Source organism: Anomaloglossus baeobatrachus, chromosome 1 (assembly GCF_048569485.1).
Source record: "Anomaloglossus baeobatrachus isolate aAnoBae1 chromosome 1, aAnoBae1.hap1, whole genome shotgun sequence".
Classification (NCBI taxonomy): Eukaryota; Metazoa; Chordata; class Amphibia; order Anura; family Aromobatidae; genus Anomaloglossus; species Anomaloglossus baeobatrachus.
Window position 1 is genome coordinate 847,924,516 of NC_134353.1, and position 20,717 is coordinate 847,945,232.

The window sequence follows — 20,717 nt, forward strand, 5'->3', positions numbered from 1 at the left end:
CACCCTCATGTAGTATACAGTGATTAATACTCACTTCTCCTCGTTCCCCTGCTGATCCGGTCTCCTCGGCGCGTCCACTGCTGTCGCTTGCTCTGACCTCTCAGCAGGCACGCAGTGATGACGTCACCGCGCTCTGCTGTAGAGTTGTCAGAACGCCGACAGTTACAGCGGGGAGAATGATAAGAAAGGAAGCGCGCCGCTCACTCTCTCATCATTGCTCTCAATTGTATCGGCACCTGCGATGCTGATACAATTGAAAGTGCGATCCTCGGCGGGGGGAGAGGGGCGGTGACAGCGCGGGCACCGGACCCCCCTGAGTAGCAGTGTGCCACTCCTGCCACCGTGAGTGGGGCCCCTCGGCAGCTCAGGGCCCCGGCATTTGACCGGGTTTGCCGGGTGCTGGCGCCGGCCCTGTCTGTCATGGCCTTTAACTATTTGTATCTGTTACTGGATTGATCTCGATAACTGTATGCTTTTGATATTAATAATCACCAGACAATTTCTGTAATCTATAGACCAATAGACCTTTATTGACTATTGTCTGAGTATATGTCTATGTGGATTTTAGGTAGGCACTTTGTTATTGCACTTTAGATACTATCACCTTATGTTATGTGGTATTCTAGTCACCGTAGTGGACTATACTGAAATGAGCTTTGTTAATCAACTCCTGAAGAACCTCTTATTTTGAGGGGAAACGCGTCGTCGTGGTCTATTTAAGAGTGGTTTATTTTTGTCAATTACACGTCCCAGGTCATAATCTGTCTGGGTGAGTGTGTTTGTCTGTTATTTATGGTATTTACCTTCCCCTTGTAGGTGCATCATACCTGGTTTTCTATTATGTGGTAATTGTATTGCTTGATGTCCCTTATCGCATTTATGTAGGGCTCTATAGGGCTCGGAGGGTCAGTCGTCGATGAGTGGGGGCCCCATTTGCGCAGGACTAGGGTGCCGACCTCTGTGGCAAGGTAGCGGCCAGAGTAGGGCCTACTAGGGTCAGACTCCCCTGCCCCTATATATTTATATTTATATATGTATATTACTACATTGTTGTTTCTAATGAGTGTTGTTTGCTATTGGACTGTTTCTCAATTTTAATATTTAATCTAATAAATTCAAACATTTTAGGAGTTAATTCACAGTTGCCACTCACTATACTGTACTCATGAAATCCAGGCGGGCACTCCCTTATTGTGGTGCACGACTCGAGTGATAGGTTGCAACCCAAATTCCAAAATCTTTACAAAGACCCGGCACTCACAGAAAAAAGATTTTCATTTCGATTATTTCCATATTCTGAAGCATTTGTTGAGACACAAGCCGAAACGCATCAAAATAATGGAAATGAAAATAAATCTTTAAAGAGACGCAAAATCTTTTTTTTTTAGTTTTGGTTTTTTGAAAAGACCCTCACTGTTCTGTAACCAGTGTCTGAAATCATGGCCTGGTAGTTTGATTGACAGTGTGCTCTGCACAGATGTGCTGCAAATCCAGCTGTCAATCAAAGTGCCAGGGTGTGCTTACACCTGAGGCTCACAGTGTAGTAAGCGGTGCTGTGAGTGGTGACTGTAGCCACCCTGTGCATGCCCCCATGACTGAATGCTGTCAGCCCCTGAGAGGAAATAAAGTGATTTTTTTTTTCCCTTGGTCACACTTTCACCTAGGCGGCTGGACAGCATTGTAATGCTGTTTACCTGCAGATTGACCCTATATCTGTAGGTGAATTGCGTTTTCCAAGTTTACAAGTTCACTTTAAAGGGGTGGTGCACCCATATTTTTTACTTTCTAAATCGATATTATGTTGAGAAACAATGTTTCTCTCAAATACCTTATGTTGGTAATAGTGCCTGTGAGAGGCGCTATTGTGGACTGCTGTTCCCTGCTCCGTGACCCCCAGGCTCCGTGACCTTAGGGATCCGGTGACGTCACGTCAAGTTCCTGACACTGCTGCCGGCCGCATTGTCCGTGAGTGATGGGCTGTGGGATGTGTTTCACCGCTCGTCACAGCCCATCAGCTCCCTCCTCCCTCACAGTAGAGCGCTGCAAGCAGGAGACACGCTGGGCTGTGACGAGCGGTGAAACACCGTCCACAGGTCAGTGATTCAGGAAGACTGGGGTTGGCCGCGGTGATGTGACGTGATCAGGAACTTGACGTGATGTCACCAGATCCCTGAGGTCACGGAGCCCGGAGGTCACGGAGTGGGGAACAGCGGTCTGCAATAGCGCCTCTCACAGGCAATATTGCCAACATAAGGTATTTGAGAGAAACTTTGTTTCTCAATATAATATCGATCTAGAAAATATAAAATATGGGTGACCCACCATTTAAGTCAAAGTCAGAGGTGGATTCAATTGTAAAGAAAATAATTTAAAAAATACTTCTACATCTCCTCTATTTCATATCCTATGTACGATTACCAACTTTACTCTGCTAACATTCAAGAGCTTTCCTTAACTACATGCCCTTTCTTTTCCTCCTTTACATTTCATTTTGTGCCTCATTGAGTTACTGAGCTTTCAACACCGCTAAGTAGAGATGCCAACTCTCAAAGGGTTGAAAGGGTCTCTCCTTTCTACTGAAGACTCGCAGAATAGTGGTTAAGTATGTTTAATAGGAGCACTCGTAGAAACACATTCACTATGCAATTTCTTATGAAGGGTTTGAGGCTGTTCATGAAACACCAAAGCCATTTATTACTGCTAAATAGCTACATAGGATACATGTAATAAGGAGCTTGCATAAAGCAGCCAAACCCATTCAAGAAAAATAATAAAATAAAATAATGGAACCTGTGAAAGTGTCCCCTTTATAGAGAATTTTTCAGCAGGTTTTTGCTATGTAATGTCAGCAGCATTAGGCGGGTTTTGCACACTACGACATCGCAGGTGCGATGTCGGTGGGGTCAAATTGAAAATGACGCACTTCCGGCATCGCATGCGACATCGTAGTGTGTAAAAGTTCGATGATACGATTAACGAGCGCAAAAGCGTCGTAATCGTATCATCGGTGCAGCGTCGGCGTAATCCATGATTACGCTGACGAGACAGTCCGATGTTGTTCCTCTTTCCTGCGGCAGCACACATCGCTGTGTGTGAAGCCGCAGGAGCGAGGAACATCTCCTACCGGCGTCACTGCGGCTTCCGTAGGATATGCGGAAGGAAGGAGATGGGCGGGATGTTTACATTCCACTCAACTCCGCCCCTCCGCTCCGATTGGCCGCCTGGCGTGTGACGTCGCTATGACGCCGCACGACCCGCCCCCTTAACAAGGAGGCGGGTCGCCGGCCAGAGAGACGGTCGCAGGACAGGTGAGTCCATGTGAAGCTGCCTTAGCGATAATGTTCGCTACAGCAGCTATCACAAGGAAATCGCTGCTGTGACGGGGGCAGGTACTATCGCGCTCGGCATCGCAGCATCGGCCTGCGATGTCGCAGTGTGCAAAGTGCCCCTTAGGTTGGGTCTGAGACACTGATTCCAGTTACAAAGTTACATAGGTTGAAAAAAGACCTAGGTCCATCTAGTTCAACCTTCCTCCATCAATTATACATTTAGTCACTAAATCATTTATAACCAACAATGCTGTGTGTACTGAGGAAATCATCCAGCCCTTTTTTTTAAAAGCTGTTACAGTATTTCCATTACTACCTCTTGTGGTAGTGTATTCCACAGTCTGACTGCTCTAACTGTAAAGAACCCTTTCCTATTTAGGTGTCGGAATCACTTTTCTTCCACTCACAGTGAGTGCCCCCTGGTCCTTAGTATTGTCTTTGGAAGGAATAAGTCATGTGCCAGTCCTTTGTATTGACCACACATGTATTTATACATAGAAATGAGATCTCTGAGACGTCTTTTTTCTAAGGTGAACAAATCCAACTTTTTAGCCTCTCATCAGATGGAAGGCCTTCCATTCTTTGTAATAATCTAGTTACATGCCTTATCCCTTTTAAAGTGTGAAGCCCAAAACTAGATCCCATATTCCAGATGTGGCCTTACAAGTGATTTATAGAGAGGTACCAATATATTAGGATCACAGGATCTAATCTCTCTTTTTATACACCCTAAAATCTTGTTTGCTTTAGCAGCTGCTGCTTGACATTGAGTGCTGCTGCTCAGCTTACTTGTAACCATAATCCCCAAGTCTTTCTCCTGTTCTGTAGTCCCGAGTTTATTTCCATTTAATGTATACGCAGCTATAGGATTACTCCGTCCTAGGTGCATTACTTTACATTTATGAACATTAAAGCTCATTTGCCAAGTGTCTGCCCATTCTGACATCTTATCCAGAACATTTTGTAATATTGTACTATCAAGGTCCGTTTTTAATATCCTACATAGTTTGGTGTCGTCAGCTAAGACTGAGATTTTAATTTCAATCCCATCCACAAGGTCATTAATAAACAGATTAAAAAGAATTGGTCCTAGCACAGATCCCTGCGATACCCCACTGATGACTATAGCCCAATTATTCTTGATAAAGTGATGTATCAGTTTACTGGGTGCAGCAATTGTGGTATAATCAAAGTTTTCTCTGCTGCAGATTGAGCAGGGCTTGGAATATTGAGCCCACCCAGATCACTGAGTATCAATGCAGGGGACTTGATTGGACCAGCAAGCACAAGACAGCTAGTATGATAGTGATTATATCCTGATGATTAAACACTGAATTTATTGAAATAGGAAAACACAGTTCAGTAAGTGACACATCCCTAGAATCAGAGTCTCAGTCCGTGCAACATACTACTCTCAGTACACTTAGCAAAAACCTGCTGACATATTCCCTTTAAGCAATGATTTTACATGAGATCAGAAAATTGTTTATTCAAAAAAAAAAAAAAGACTTGGCTGAAAGCCCCAAAAAATAATTATTGCATTGCAAAATTTATAAATACTATTTTTCTAGCCTCCTATTTCAATGACAATCAAGCAAAAAAAAATCAAACAAAATAAAAACAATTTAAATATATTAATACAAATAGAATTTAATTAAGTATAATTTCCTGCACAAGCACAATATACAAAATGACTGTAAAGACAATTAAGACTTAATAATGCCCTAAAATTATCTGCTTAAATAGTATTAGGCAGGCATAAAGCTGACAAAGATCGTAAAATCAACAAACAAGATGTCAAATACTGTAAATCTGGAGTTTGGCAGCTGCAGATGTGGAGAAGAAGATACCAGCTCTCATTTACACACTTCTATACACACAGTGCCATACAGCTGCTTACAGTCCCGGCTCCTAAATGCCCAAAAATTACCAGCGTGTAATTCTTCAAAGGAAATAGACGCATTCAAGAAGAATGATGACATGCCTCTTTTAGTCCATATTGTATACATCATAATTAGTGATGAGCGAGTACTAAAATGCTCGGGAGCTCGAGGCTCGGGCCGAGCATCTCAAAATACTCGTGTACTCGGCCCGAGCACCGAGCCCAATGTTATCCTATGGGAGACCCGAGTATTATTCTGAAATGACCCCCGGCAGCATGTAGAAACCATAAAACTGTAAATTAAAAAAAAAAACGTGCGTGTGTGTGTAAGCGTGCATATAAATATACACGCGGAGTGGAGTGCGGGAGGGGCCGTAGCCGAGCGGGGAAGTGTCGGGCTAAAGGCACGGTCACGCTGTGCGGGCTGGCCAATCACTGCAATTCCACAACAGGGCTGTGGCATTGCAGTGGTCTGCCAGCCAATCCCTGCATAAGGGATGGCTGTAAAAAGAGCGCCAACATGAAGACCATGAGTACAGCACGAGTATCGCGAGATTACTCGGTCCCCGCCGAGTAGCCCGAGTACATTGATACTCGTGCGAGTACCGAGTAGTAACAAGCATACTCGCTCATCACTAATCATAATCTTAAGATTCTAGATCATCTTAGAAATTATTGTTGTGCCATTTCTAGAAATTCCAAAATAAAGTGACACCTCGGTGTTACCTATTGGGGCATGTCCGTGTGCATTCTGAGGTTGAGCAATAAATACAGCCAATGGCAGACTTTAGGGACGCACCCCATTAACAGGGGCAAAGGTGACACCAATTTTACAATTTATTAATAGATTTTTAAAGAGGAATAATGTTTTTGAAGTTGTAATAGAGACACAGAATTCATTTATACAATGTGTAAATAACATGTTTGTAGAACTGCAAGGAATGTGAGTTAAAGGGAATCTGTCACCAGGTTTTTGCCACCTAATCTGAGAGCAGCATAATTAGAGACAGAGATCCTTATTCCAGCGATGTGTCACTTACTGGGCTGCTTAGTGTAGTTTTGATAAAATCACAGTTTAATCAGCAGTAGATTATCATTAAAGGACTACTTGGTGTGCTGCAGGTAGTCCAGCATATTCATGAGCTCTGTATACTGCTAGATCTGCAGCACAAAAAACATTGATTTTATCAAAATGACAGCAAACAGCTCAGTAAGTGACACATGGCTGGAATTAGGGTCACTGTCTCAGATGGGGTAGCAAAAACCTGGTGACACATTCCCTTTAATGGTCAGAAGATGATGGGTATAGGAATAAGTCACCAGGAAGTGATGGAGTCCAAGCCCTTTCCTGAGAAAATTAGAGACTAGAGAACAGCAGGGAAGCTGAATACACACTCGTATGTATGTGTGTATGTGTTTATTTAGAGGTGAGTGGATCAACCCGCAGGGCAACAACTTTGGGTTCCTGTGAATGCAAACAATTTATGATTTGATTTACAATAGCAATGTGTCAGTTGTGAACGATATGACACAAAGGTCTGGCTCCCTGCTGTGACTGACAGGAGCTGGCACCCCAGTGAGAGCCACTAAATTCTCTTAATGGCTCTCACTGAATGTGAAATTTGGATGTTTGGTAGGCGAAACCCCATCCACCTGAATAAAACCCCGCCCACTCAGTATTTAATTGGCCCATTGCACGTAGGTGGGGTTTCAAGCACATTAAAAACATCTTAAATAACTGTTCACCTGGGGTGAATACATATTTAATAGGGATCAATTTAGGATCTGAAAAAGCTGCCTCTTTTTGGTGAGCAGAGCCATGGGAACCGAATCACCAAAAAGAGCCGGATTGCCCATTAAAAATTTGCGAGGATTTGAATAAAATTGTTGAAGGCTCCCTATTATATCTTGCAGCTATCAAATCATATGGCCTAGAACAGTCAATCAGGGAGATATAGAACATAAACTACAAAGTATGAGGGTTTGCCAAGCAGCAATATTTTAGGCTTTTAAGGTGTAGGGATCACATTGCAAATAAGAGTGGTAGTCTAAGGCGGGCTTTGCACACTACGACATCGCAGGCCGATGCTGCGATGCCGAGTGCGATAGTGCCCGCCCCCGTCGCAGCAGCGATATGTGGTGATAGCTGGCGTAGCGAAAGTTATCGCTACGCCAGCTTCACACACACACTCACCTGCCGTGCGACGTCCCTGTGGCCGGCGACCCGCCTCCTTGTTAAGGGGGCGGGTCGTGCGGCGTCACTGCGACGTCACACGGCAGGCGGCCAATCAGAGCGGAGGGGCGGAGATGAGCAGGATGTAAACATCCCGCCCACCTCCTTCCTTCCGCATATCCTACGGAAGCCGCAGTGAGGCCGGTAGGAGACGTTCCTCGCTCCTGCGACTTCACACACAGCGATGTGTGCGGCCGCAGGAGCGAGGAACAACATCGGACCATTGCGTCAGCGTAATTATGAATTACGCCGACGCTGTACCGATGATACGATTACGACGCTTTTGCGCTCGTTAATCGTATCATCCAGCCTTTACACACTGCGATGTCGCATGCGATGCCGGAAGTGCGTCATTTTCAATTTGACCCCACCGACATCGCACCTGCGATGTCGCAGTGTGCAAAGTGCCCCTAAGTCTCTAAATAATGATCCACAGACTGAAGTGATAGGGAGGTGCTGGAGCTGCATAGTCAGTGTGACTGTGAAATTAATGGTTTGTTATATACTGCATTATCAGCTCCTTAAAAACTACATTTTTCCCACACACTGCAAACAAATATTGCATTTTAATCCCCCTCTGTTCTAATTTTGCTACAAAACCTATATCCGAAACCCAAAGCTTATGTGTTCTACTTCCTGGTTTGTAAGACTGGCAATAATTTTTTAATTTCTTTTTTTTTGTAATACAAAAGAGAAATCTCCATAATTTAGAAATTGTTTTTACAAGGTATGCATGTTTTTAAAAAATATACAGTTCCTTGTTGTAAGAATCCAATATTAGACCCGTACACGCCACCAGACTACTGCTGTTGGATATCGGTTATCATCTGTTTTCCCCTATCAAGATACGTTGAGGTATATCAAGAAAAGTCAAGGTCACTTGAACATTATTAAGGCTGTGATTGTATTAAAAAGCTCTAAAAGGATTTAACACAGTCCTAGGAAACCTTGGAGTATTATACAAGGATATTATTAAAGGAAAAGAGCATCTCCTCCAATGTTAATGAGATTGCCCTGCAGACTCCATACCAGTCTACACAGTAAATCTGACAAGTGAGATGCAAAAAGCATGAAAAAAATGGAAAAAGAATAGACACAAAAATGGAAAAAAATATATACAGAAACCTGGTTTAGAAGCTACCATTTTTAGTTCAAATTAAGTTTTATTATAATTTTGCACAAAAAGTAACATCAACATTGCAAATCAATTTATCAGTATATGGAGTAATCACATTGAGAGGGCATGTAATTACAAAAAGATAAGTCTAATTTATATCCCAACAGTTAACATAAAATAAACATCTCCTCTGTGGAAGCTCAGGAGGTTTTAAGATGGTGAGTAGGTTAGAAAGATCTAAGTAAGAAAAGAAGTAGGAAGGGGAAAATTAAACAAGGACTTGAGAGGAAGGAACAAGAAGGATCACAGATTAAGCAAGTGGGAACAAACATAAGGGAAGTCCGAGGGAAAAAATGTCATCCAGCCTGCGCGCCCCCCCCCCCCCCTCAAATAGGGATGGACCAGTTCCTGCTCATCTTAGTCCCCCTCGGCTAGCCATGAGTCTCTATCAGGCGAATCCCTGAACAAGATCCATGGAGTCCATAGGTCTAGGACTCTCACTGATGTTTCCGTGGTCTGTCCGATCAGTTCCTCCAATCTAAACATGTCATTCAATTCTGTGATCAAGTCCAACCTAGAAGGGGTCTGTGTCTGTTTCCAGAATCTAGGTATGAGTCTTCCCGCTAGGACGTGTCGAAGGAGACTTTTTTTGAATCTAGAGATCGAAAAGTTGCAGAGTGATAAAAGCGCGAGCTCTGGGGAGGGAGTGACTCTGCGCGTTGAAAGCCGGTTAATGAGATCAAATGCTGCCAACCAGAAGCCTCTAATGGATTCACATGACCACCATATATGCATGTATGAGCCTCTGTCTCATAAGCATCTCCAACAGGTGTCCGGAGTCGTTGGGAACATCGCATGGGCAGCAGTGGGACAACGGTACCATCTATATAGTATCTTGTACCCCCTCTCCTGGGTCAACGCGCTGAGTGAAGATTTCTGTGTAAAGAGCAAAATGTTTGGTCTATCTTCTGTACTCAGGGATCTGCCCAAATCGACCTCCCATCTAGAGAAGAAGGTGGGTGGGTCTACTGACGCAATTCTACTTTAGAAGCTACCATTTTTCATTATACACTATAAACCCATATACATGAGCAAACTGTATTCTACATCTTTCTCTTTGCTCATTTGTAGGAAGCGATTATCTTTAATTGTGCACATTACCGGTCAGAATGAAAGAAGACTGTTCTGTGGAAAAACAGCGTAAAGTAATTCACGCATAGGATCAGATAAAATGTCTGCTCATTTCCTATGTACATAATAATAAGGTCATTCTTGTAGGTGAGAATTAGCTCATGCAAATGTGCATTAGTATACATTAGTATACCACATGCCTCTAATACTAGACATGGCTTTATATGCAATGCATTATTCTCAGCTAATAATGGGACTGTTGGATTAGTCACATTCAATAATCAAATGCACAATGGATGACCCAATTACTATCAGACGCGATGATGCTGCAATAAATCCCACGAACAATGGAAATCATTTGCAAGTTGTTAAATTGGCTTCACCTTCAGTCCTACAGAGGCCTTTTCTTGCCAGCGATGATACAAATATGTTACTATTAAAACTAAATTGAACACCTCTGCCCCATTACAATAACAAGTGTGTGATCCATATAACGATCTCCAGCAATCCCATCTGTTTTTGAAAGGCCCGTTTCACACATCCGGCATTTTGCTGGATTATCGGATCTGGCACACTCCAGTACAGTGCAATACTGTACAATGGCATCGCGGCAAGCTCCAGTCACATGCTCCAGTCACATGACAGCATGCCGCAATGCCATTGTACTCTATTACACTGTATTTGAGTGTGCCGGATCCGGCAATCCGGCGAAATGCCGGATGTGTGAAACAGGCCTAAGGAAGGCAATAAATCTGCATCACAGTCCTCGAGTCAATGCTACAGAACCATCATTTTAGTACAGAATTTTTTAGCTGGTATTAAATCAGGCTCATGATTCTTTAATCGATTTCAACAAATGTCGGTCATTATATTGAGAATATACATGTGTTACTGAAAGTGCAGATAATGTTCTACGTAGGAAAAACCCATGCTTTCACTTCAGGCTCCATTCACATTAGGCATGGGCTCTGTTTAAAGAGAATCTGTCAGCAGGTTTTTGCTATGTAAGCTGAAGAGAGCATGCTCCAAGGGTTAAAACAGAATATAGTACTGTCTGTCTTGTAGAGGTTCGATTTGTTGTTTTTTTATGCTATGTTTGTGTGGCGCCCCTGACCTGGTCAGGCACCACTGAGTACTGCACCCATGCTGGGGACAGTACAATACAGGTAATCCAGAAGGCTGACCGAGGTGTGACTACACAGGCGCATAGTGATCAGGTCTCACACATGTACCTATGAGAGGACCCCTGGGGATCCCAGGAGGGGGAAAAGCCTTCACCTTCACTGGAATAGTGGAGGGGGCCAAAAGCCTCCATCTCCTCTCAAGGGGTGTGGTAAGAGAGCCTGGTTGCTAGGTGGCGTAGGCAAGAACAGGAGAGGAGGAGCAGTGAGCCGGTTCAGTGCAGAGTCCAGGGAGCTCCGAGAGGAGCTGACCCCTACCCCTGGGGCTGTTGCAGTCTGACAGCGCCCGCGCAGTGGCTACCGACGGGGGAGAACGGTCACCTAGGAGTGCTACCCGAAACCCGTCTCCAGCTAAAGAGAGAGCACAGAGTGGGAAGTAAGGAGACTGCTAGGGAGTACCAGGCCCAAACGGGCGGCAGATCCCGGAGCGGGGATAGATCCACCTTTCCTTGCTAAACCTGCCGGTGTGGGGCCCTCAAAGCCCACACCACAACACCCAAAAGCCGCAGCCACGTAGCCACAGTTAGGGCCCATAGTTCACAGGAGGCAAGCAGCTGGAGTGATCTGGTCCAGGCAACAAGCAAACGGCAAACGAAGGGGAGAGAGGCTTCAGCAACTTCCCTGGGTGACCCCCATAGGGACTAAAAGTCGGGGTTACCCCAAACCACCAAGGGCTAAGGAAGGCGAGTTGGTAGTCACCATCAGAAGTCAGCCTGAAGGATACCTGGTTCCAGCCTGGTTCATCCCAGCTACGCCCGGGTTACTCACCCTGCCATCAACTGTGAGTAAAACCCCTGAAAGACATCCTGCTTGTGTGGAGTTATTCTGCGCCTTGTGGTTCTACACACCTACACAGGGCCCTGGGGCTTGCCTCACTCTCAGGAGGCTATCCCAACTGACTGCACACACCATCAGCCCCAGGCGACCCTCAACCTGCAGTGGCGGTCACCACTGACCGCAATTCTGAGAGTGGCGTCACGACAAATAGAAGATTTCCTACCCGTGACAGGATCCAGCAGAGTGGAGTCCCTGAAGGTAATGCACCGACACAGCGTTCTCGGGGCTTCACATTTGTTTAAACTATCATTGCTCAGACTACAAAGTCACATGCAAGGCAGTCCAGCACGCCCTCTCCTCTGTGTGACCCACCTCACTTTCAATGTACCATCTCTATAGAAAGCCTTGTGTGGGTGGCAGCAGCTCTCTTAGCTCTGCTGCATGCTAAATCTAAAAATTCTGATTATGTCAGAATGGCTGCACTCAGTAATCTAAGTGACACATAATTGGATTCAGATTCTTTTTGCTTATATGATGCTTCTTTCAGATGAGGTAGCAAAAACCTGCTGTCACGGACTTTCCCTTTTCCGAGTTTTGTGACATGTTCTGGGTCAGAGTCTCACTTTGTCTTGTGGGACTGCAGATTAAATAAATTCCCTTTCCTTTGGAGAGGAGAGAGTTAATTCCAGCAGCTCTTGACTCCTGGTCAGGTGTTTCCGGTGGGGACTACGCCCAGGTTCTATAAATACCCTCTATGTCCACAAGAGGGGGCCGGTTATTTACTGTCATTAGGAAGCTTGGCCAGGAGGTGGAAGGAGCTGTTATTTATGCTCTCGGGTGTTCTGTTGGCTGCAGAATTGGAGTTTGCTGCAGCATTCTCAGGTGTGTTTGTTTTGGTTTGGAAGTTCCCCAGTAGTCTGTTTCCCCTATTTATGTTGTCTCCCCTCATGCACTTTTTGTGGCTCTTTTGTGTATGGTTGCTGTGTGTATGAGTAGGTTTTGTTGTTGTTACCCCTGTCTGTCCATATTTGTTGGTGGGGTGTTGACTCCTGTTCTTGCCTATCCCCTCGGCTGGTGGGTTGTGGAGAGAAGTCATAACATCAGGGATGAGGACAGGAGATAGGGCCTAGGGTGGTGACCAGGACCTCCCTGCCATCGAGGGTTCCTCCAGGGTTAGGGTGAGTGCAGGGACCCCAGCTTTAGGGCCAGTATAGCCTCTCCTTTATTCTCTTAAGTCACTCTGTGTCACCTGCTGACAGATTCCCTCAATTACATTTTAGGTGCCTTTTAGTGGTAGAATAAAATTTTTATCTCTTTGATCTGTCGGACGTCACGTGATCAGTCACATGTTGCAGTTTTGTCTTGTTTTTATGTTGTAATTTTACCCAAACTAGTATAAGAAAACTGTGTCAAAACCTTCATAATGCAAAAGAAATCAAATAGTGTAGTTGTAATAACTCTCACCTCTAACTTCTGGGGAGAATCTCGCTGAGTGACGGGATACAAATAGCTTTAATTCCTGATCTAAGTTGCACTCGGTGAGGTCTGTGTCCCATGACCGGATACCTGTAAAATGAAAAAAATCACAGTTACACGTAGTTAATAAACTACTGTCATTCATTTATTTCTATAAAATACATTGTTTTTTTCCAGCAATCCCACAGACAATGAGTAGTGAAATACCATATACTGTATGTGTTTATTCACAAGATTGATGGGATCCTATATGCTGGACACCTACCGATGTGTACGTTCACACCTATTCTTTGGACAAGTCATATTTTTAGGGCTAGGACACACGGCGAGTAAAACGGTCCGAGTGGAATGTGACAAAAAAACATCGCATTCCACTCGGCCCCATTGTTTTTTTATCTGGCCATTTCCATCTATGATTACTTTCTCACACCTAATCGAACCGAGAAAACAATCGCAGCATGCTGTGGGTGGAATCCGATCAGTTTTCGTTCGCACCCATACAAGTCTATGGGTGCGAGTGAAACATTGCACTGCACACGGATGACACCAGAGTGCAGTGTGATAATCGCATCAGCTGGCGATGGAGGAAATAGGGAGATTAATCTCTCCCTCTCCTACGCAGATCCCACCTTCACCTCTGCAGCTGTGATCCGATCGCAGGATCGGATCACAGTGGCATGACACTCGACTCTTGCTTGCAGCACAGCAGGAGCTGAGAGTTGCCTCTGACGCACTTGCATTGGATGCCAAACGCTCGTGTGGACCCAGCCTTAATGTCAGGAGTAACCATTTAAGACACACATGACATAATAGCTGTACAGATTTTCCAGTGGCTAGTTCACAGCAAAATAAAATCCCACCAATTTTTGGGGTATTGTACACAGGTAAGGCTGCTTTCACACATCCGGCTTTTGCAATGCGGCACAATCCGGCACTTTGCAGGAAAACCGCAACCGTTTTTTTTTGCTGCCGGTTGCGTTTTTCCTGCATAGCCTTTAATTACTGCCGCATTGTGCCGCATGGGCTTGCGTTCGGTCCGGTTTTTGCCGCATGCGGCAGATTTAGCCGATGCGGCGGCCGGATGGAACGTTCCCTGGCACGTTTTTTGCTCCGGCAAAAAAAACTGCATCGCGCCGCATTCGGCCGATGCGGCGCTTTTCCCAATGCAAAAACCGGACCGGCCGCATGTAAAAAAACTTATGCAAAGGATGCGGTGTTTTCACCGCATCCGTTGCATAGGCTTCACAGCCGGATTGAGCCGCACAGCTCAAACCGGATGTGTGAAAGCAGCCTAAATTGATATGCAATGTGGATTTTTAAATGTCAGCATGTCAATCTTTTTTGCAGTATTTATTGCAGACTGTATCCAATCCATAGGGTGAAATCTGCAGCAATTGTGAAACAAATCATCATGAAAACCTACATATAAGACATATGATCAGAGCTGCTTATAGGACAGAAATCCCATATGATCTGCAGCACATTATCTCATGCAAGGGGATGAGCTTTCTACTAAAATGAAACTGTATGGTGTGAAACGACTGTGCAAACAACCGTTCCTCAGTCCGCAGATACTGCTGAATGGCAGCTTCATGTGAATGGAAGCAAACAAGCATGAACACACTCGCTTTACGGTTGATCTGTGCTTATTAGGGGCCAATTATTTGCCTGACTAAGGGAAAAATCAGTTCACACTCTCTTTTTCATACATTTAATTCTCCGCAGCAATAAGATATTACTATAATCCACATCCAGTCTATACAGTCATTACTTTTATTTTAGTCGGTAGCTGAATTACTCATGGGATTGTGTCAATACTGTATTGTGTTACCAAGAAACCTGCTTATTTCCCTGGGGGCTGAACTCTTCCAACACCAGTGTTCTGCCAGTATTGATGCGCCATTCTAGCAGGAATCCTAAATATTCCTGTATGTTAGAATATAAACTGACAAAATGTGTATAAGAGGACAAATAGTGCAATTACATAACATATACATAGACTCAAACCCTCTCACCATTACACAAACCCTGAAAAACGTGTGTTTTTTATTTTGGGAACTCCAGTTCTACTATGGATCAGTCACTCCTATGATAATAAATGCAATATATTATATACAATATACACATATCTCATCCTGCCTCTACTGTTGAATTACATAGTATCAGTGTTATGTGTTAGAGAATAGCAAAACAGGGAACATTATTACAAGAAGGGCCCAAGAGGATGGACATTATTCCGGGATCGGGCCCAGGATGTGGAACATTATACCAGGAAGGAGCCAAGATGGGAACATGGATGAGGGACATTATTATTATTTATTATTATTATTTATCAATTCCTTGGCGCTTTACATGTGAAAGGGGTATACATATTAGGGACAAGTACAATAATCAATACAAGGCACAGACTGGTACAGGAGGATAGAGGTCCCTGCCCGCGAGGGCTCACAGTCTACAAGGGATAGGTGAGGATACAGTAGGTTAGGTTAGAGCTGATTGTGCGGCGCTGTATCAGACTGAGGGTTACGGCAGGTTGTAACATTATAACTAGGAGGACCAAAGATTTGCGAGATTATACCGGAAAGGGCCCAAGATAGGGAAAATTATTACTGCAACTGGCCCAGAATAGGGGATATTATTCCAGGAATGGGCCCAGGATGGGTAGCTCTATACCAGGAAGGGCCAAGATGTGGACATTACACCATGATGGAGGACATTATAACTAGGAGGACCAGAGATCATTCCAGGAACAGGGAATGGGCCCAGTATGGGGAACATTATACTAGGAAGGGGCCAATATGTGGACATTACACCAGGATGGAGGACATTATAACTAGGAGGACCAGAGATCATTCCAGGAACAGGGAATGGGCCCAGTATGGGGAACATTATACTAGGAAGGGGCCAAGATGGGGAAATTACACCAGGATGGAGGACATTATAACTAGGAGGACCAGAGATTATTCCAGGAACAGGGAATGGGCCCAGTATGGGGAACATTACACTAGGAAGGGGCCAAGATGGGGACATTACACCAGGATGGAGGACATTATAACTAGGAGGATCAGTGATGTGGGACACTATACCGGAAAGGGCCCAAGATAGGGAACATTATTCCTGGAAGGGGTCCAGAATGCTGGACATTATTACTGCAATTGGCCCAATATGGAGAACATTATTACTGGAAAGGGCACAGGGTGGGAGGTCTTATTTCCAGAAGGGGCCCAGGATGAGGAAATTATTCCAGCAATGGGCCCAGGATGGGAAACTTTATACTAGGATGGGGGGCATTATACCAGGAAGGGGACACGATGGGGACATTACATCAGGATAGGGTTCAATATAACTGGAAGGGCCCAAGATTTTTTGTTTGCCTTCCTCTGGATCAACATGTTAGGCTACGGGTTGAACTAGATGGACTTAGAGTCTCCCTTCAACCTTAAAAACTATGATACTATGATACTATGAAGATGTCGGACAGTATACCGGAAAGTCACCCAAGATCGGGGAAATTATTACTGGACGGGGTCCAGGATGTTGGACATTATTACTGCTATGAGCCTAGGATGGAGGACATTATTACTGTAAGGGGCACTGGATGTTATACATTATCACTGGAAGGGGCCTATGATGGAGAACGTTATACCAGGAATTGGCTCAGGATATGTGACAATACTACAGCATAAGGGACACATTTTTTTTTGTTTTGAAATAACATTTAGCAAATGTATGGTGATGTCATTTCCACGCCTGACTGGTCTAAGGTCTATTGATATGTGTTCACCAATCTACCGTATAAGTACAACTTTTAGGAAAAATCTAAAGGACATGAAAACTGTTTGTGTAATCATCTAAATACCTCCCCCCTTGTTGTGTATGTTATAAGGACAATAAGGGTAAGTTCACACAGTGCATTTTTCGCGCCGTTTTTGCGCGTTTTTCGGGTGTGTTTTTGCTCAGAAAACTGCATAGCTTTGCTTCCCCAGCAAAGTCTATGAGTTTTCATCTTTGCTGTCTGCACACAGCGTTTTTTTAGCTGCATTTTTGTGGTGCCCACAAAAACGCAGCATGTCAATTATTTTTGCGTTTTTCACTGTGTTTTCTACCCATTGAGTTCAATGAGAGGTTAAAAAACGCAATGAAAACAGCAAATTGCAAATATAGCTGCGTTTTAGTGCGTTTCTATGACTAAAAACGCAGCTATAAATGCAAGGGGTGGGCAGTAAAGTGACATGTACAGGAAGAGGATTCCTTCTGTCAGTAAATACAGAAGCGTGAATCCTCCCAGTACCGTCACCGCTGCGTCCACCTCCAGTCCTGTGCATGTCAGCTCCCGTGCGGCGCCATGTCTGGGCGGGAGGTGGAGGCAGCTGCGAAAACAAAAGTGAACAGTAGAAAAAAAACTGTCATACTCATCTGTCTGCAGACTCCCGGTGCCATGCCCGCTCCCAGCTCCTCTCCCGGTACCGCCGCTCCGGCTGTGTGCAGACGGCCGGGACACCTCCGATAGCTGCAGGACCTGGCACTAATCACCTGATGCGGTCGCCTGACGCATCAGCTGATCGTAAGTCTCGCGGTGACGCCGGCGCCCGGCCGGCTTAACCTGTCAGCGGATGCCATCAGGAGACTTCATCCCTGATTACCGACAGCTCCTGCAGCGATCGGACGGGATCAAACTCCACTCCAGGAGCTGCCGGTAATCAGCACATAAGTGAGTATTTTTTTTTTTTTTTGCACTGATGCATCATCTGATTGTATAAACGGCTTTTATACAATCAGCTGATGTGTGATGTCATTCACATCCTAGAACCTGACACATCATCTGATCGCTTTGCCTTCCAGCAAACCGATCAGATGATATTGGATCCGGTTTGGATGGCGCGGGGTTCTATATATCAATAAAGATGGAGTCACTAATTGTGTTGTGTTTTATTTCTAATAAAAATATTTTGCTGTGTGTTGTGTTTTTTTTATCTTTACTAGAAATTCATGGTGGCCATGTCTAATATTGGCGTGACACCATGAATTTCGGGCTTAGGGCCAGCTGATAATATACAGCTAGCCCTAACCCCATTATTACCCAGCGAGCCACTGTCACCAGGGCAGCTGAAAGAGTTGGATACAGCGCCAGAAGATGGCGCTTCTATGAAAGTGCCATTTTCTGGGGTGGCTGCGGACTGCATGGGCACCCTGCACTGTGGATTCCAATCCCCAGTTGCCTAGTTGTACCTGGCTGGACTCAAAAATTGGGTGAAGCCCACGTAATTTTTTTTTAATTATTTCATGAAATTCATGAAATAATAAAAAAAAGGGATTCCCTATATTTTTGGTTCCCAGCCGGGTACAAATAGGCAGCCCGTACCTGCCTGCTGTACCTGGCTAGCATACAAAAATATGGCGAAGCCCACGTCATTTTTTTTGTTTGGGGGGGCAACGAAATCCTGCATACAGTCCTGGAAGGAGGATGCTGATCCTTGTAGTTCGACAGCTGCTGTTTGCTCTCCTGCATAGACTATTGGATGGAGGATGCTGAGCCTTGTAGTTCTGCAGCTGCTGTCTGCTCTCCTGCATCCACTAGTGGATGGATTATGCTGAGCCTTGTAGTTCTGCTCCCCCTGACTCTCCCTCCAGCATACAGTCCTGGATGGAGCATGCTGAGCCTTGTAGTTCAGCAGCTGTCTGCTCTCCTGCATACACTAGTGGAGAATGAAGAACATATGGAAGAAGGAAATGACATCAGACCTTTTTTTTTTCAACAATCTTTAATGAACGCAGCCAAAAACGCACCAAAACGCAGTAACAACGCATGCATTTTTTCATGCATTTTTAAAGACGCTGCGTTTCTGTGCGTTTTTAGCGCTAAAAAACGCACAAACACGCAGCGTAAAAAAAACGCAGTGTGTGCACATAGCCTAAGGGTGATGTATATGTAAAGTTGAAAGGTGAAAATTAAGTGTTGACAGCTACACTATTGACTTTACTTCTTGGTCCCATGCTCTTACAAACAACATTCAAAAGGGTGAAGGATAAAAAACCACAAAAACAAAAAAAAAAACATGTTAGGAACGTGTCTCCATTTTGTCTCCCTCTTCTTAACTTAATATTACATATGTTACAGTAATGTTTAGTACGCACATGGTGAAACATACGGAGGGAGAACTTTTCTTCATTGGTGGAGGCCCTATGTAAACTCATTATGGAACATTATTATAAGGTTATGGTGCAATGGTACCTGCCACATGCTGCCAAGTCATGTTCACCTTCAGGACCAAATGAGTGGATGATTTTGATGTAACACTACAGCACTGCTATATATATGACTTCAATAAAAAGTGACATCAATATTTATAGTCTGAGTTTTTTTCTTGGAAGAGCGTATTAAATTCAGGCTCAATTACAGAAGAAAGCTTAAGCTTTCCTTTATAAGGAATCTAGTGCAGATGACTTCATAAGGGGTTGTCTGATGAAGACATTTAGATTAGTGAAGAGCAATCACTAGCATGATCGGGCACTCGCAACAAGAAGGTCAGACGCTCGGACGGGTTTGACTCGAGTTCCAAGTATAATGTAAGATGATGGATAACTCAAGCATTTTTCAGAAAGCTCTTCCAGAAAAAATATCAAGTTTTTCAATGACTTCCATTATGTTCGGTACTCCAGTCGAACCTGTCTGAGCGTCCGACCTGCTTGTTTCAAGTACCGAGCACCTGAGCATGGCAGTGCTCGCTCATCACTAATCTAGATCATTATTATGGTTGGGACCATCCTTTATGGTGCAGAGCTGACTCTCCCTCTAGGAACATAGCTTTTCTATGTTCTACATAGATGACTATTCAGGAAAAATTTATGTCTGGAAGTAATTTCCCAGGCCAAAACACTTGGCTGTCAAAATGTCACGATTATCTCTCGGCGTCGAGTGATTTGTGACGGTTCTGCTTTTTCAGCTTCCTCCCTACTCTGGAGACTAATATTAAATGTACTTTGCTTTCTGTTGGCGCAGCAAGGGTTAATGTCAGGTTTCCCTTGCTGCCAGTTGCTCAGATGTGGCCACTCCGCTCTTTCTTAAAAGGCCCATCAGCCACCTCTTCCTTGCAGTTGATAGAATCACATTCTATCCAGTTCTGCCGTGGAGAGAGGGAGTTGGTTCACAGCTGCTGGTGCAATTGCTGCTGTATGCTTGCTGTTATTGTGGAGCTACCCTTTGTCTTGTATTTTCTTCCCTTCTCTGTTTTTTCCCCTTTACCATTTGTTGTCGTATGCCTCTGTTTTTGGGGCGCATTGTGATTGAGTTTTGGTCCCCCCCTCTCCCCCCGTTTATCTATTTTTTGTGGTGTTACCTATCGGATTCCAGTTCTCCCCTTGGGTGGTGGGAGAGGGGGGACTACATCACGGCTAGTTAAGAGCAGGGCCAGGGTGGTGGCCCAGACGTCCTCACCTTCATAGATAATTCTGGGATTAGGCATAGCTAGTGTCCCCCTAGCTTGAGGGTCAGTCCAGGTCCCCTTATCCCCGTTACTTCCAACACAAAAGTGTTAAAGCTTGAGGTATCCTGACAAGTTGATCTCTGTGTCTGCATCATTACAATAGAGGG

General features: G+C 44.5%; 1 protein-coding gene across 1 annotated transcript in view; it reads right to left on the bottom strand.

The window, feature by feature from the left end:
• The window catches only part of MAP1B (microtubule associated protein 1B), a 155,927-nt gene that overhangs the window by 85,820 nt on the left and 49,390 nt on the right, over nucleotides 1-20,717 (bottom strand). Inside the window, exon 2 of the mRNA XM_075325255.1 lies at nucleotides 13,115-13,216. Within this exon, the coding sequence (XP_075181370.1) occupies nucleotides 13,115-13,216 (102 nt within the window). The remainder of the gene's footprint in view (nucleotides 1-13,114; nucleotides 13,217-20,717) is intronic.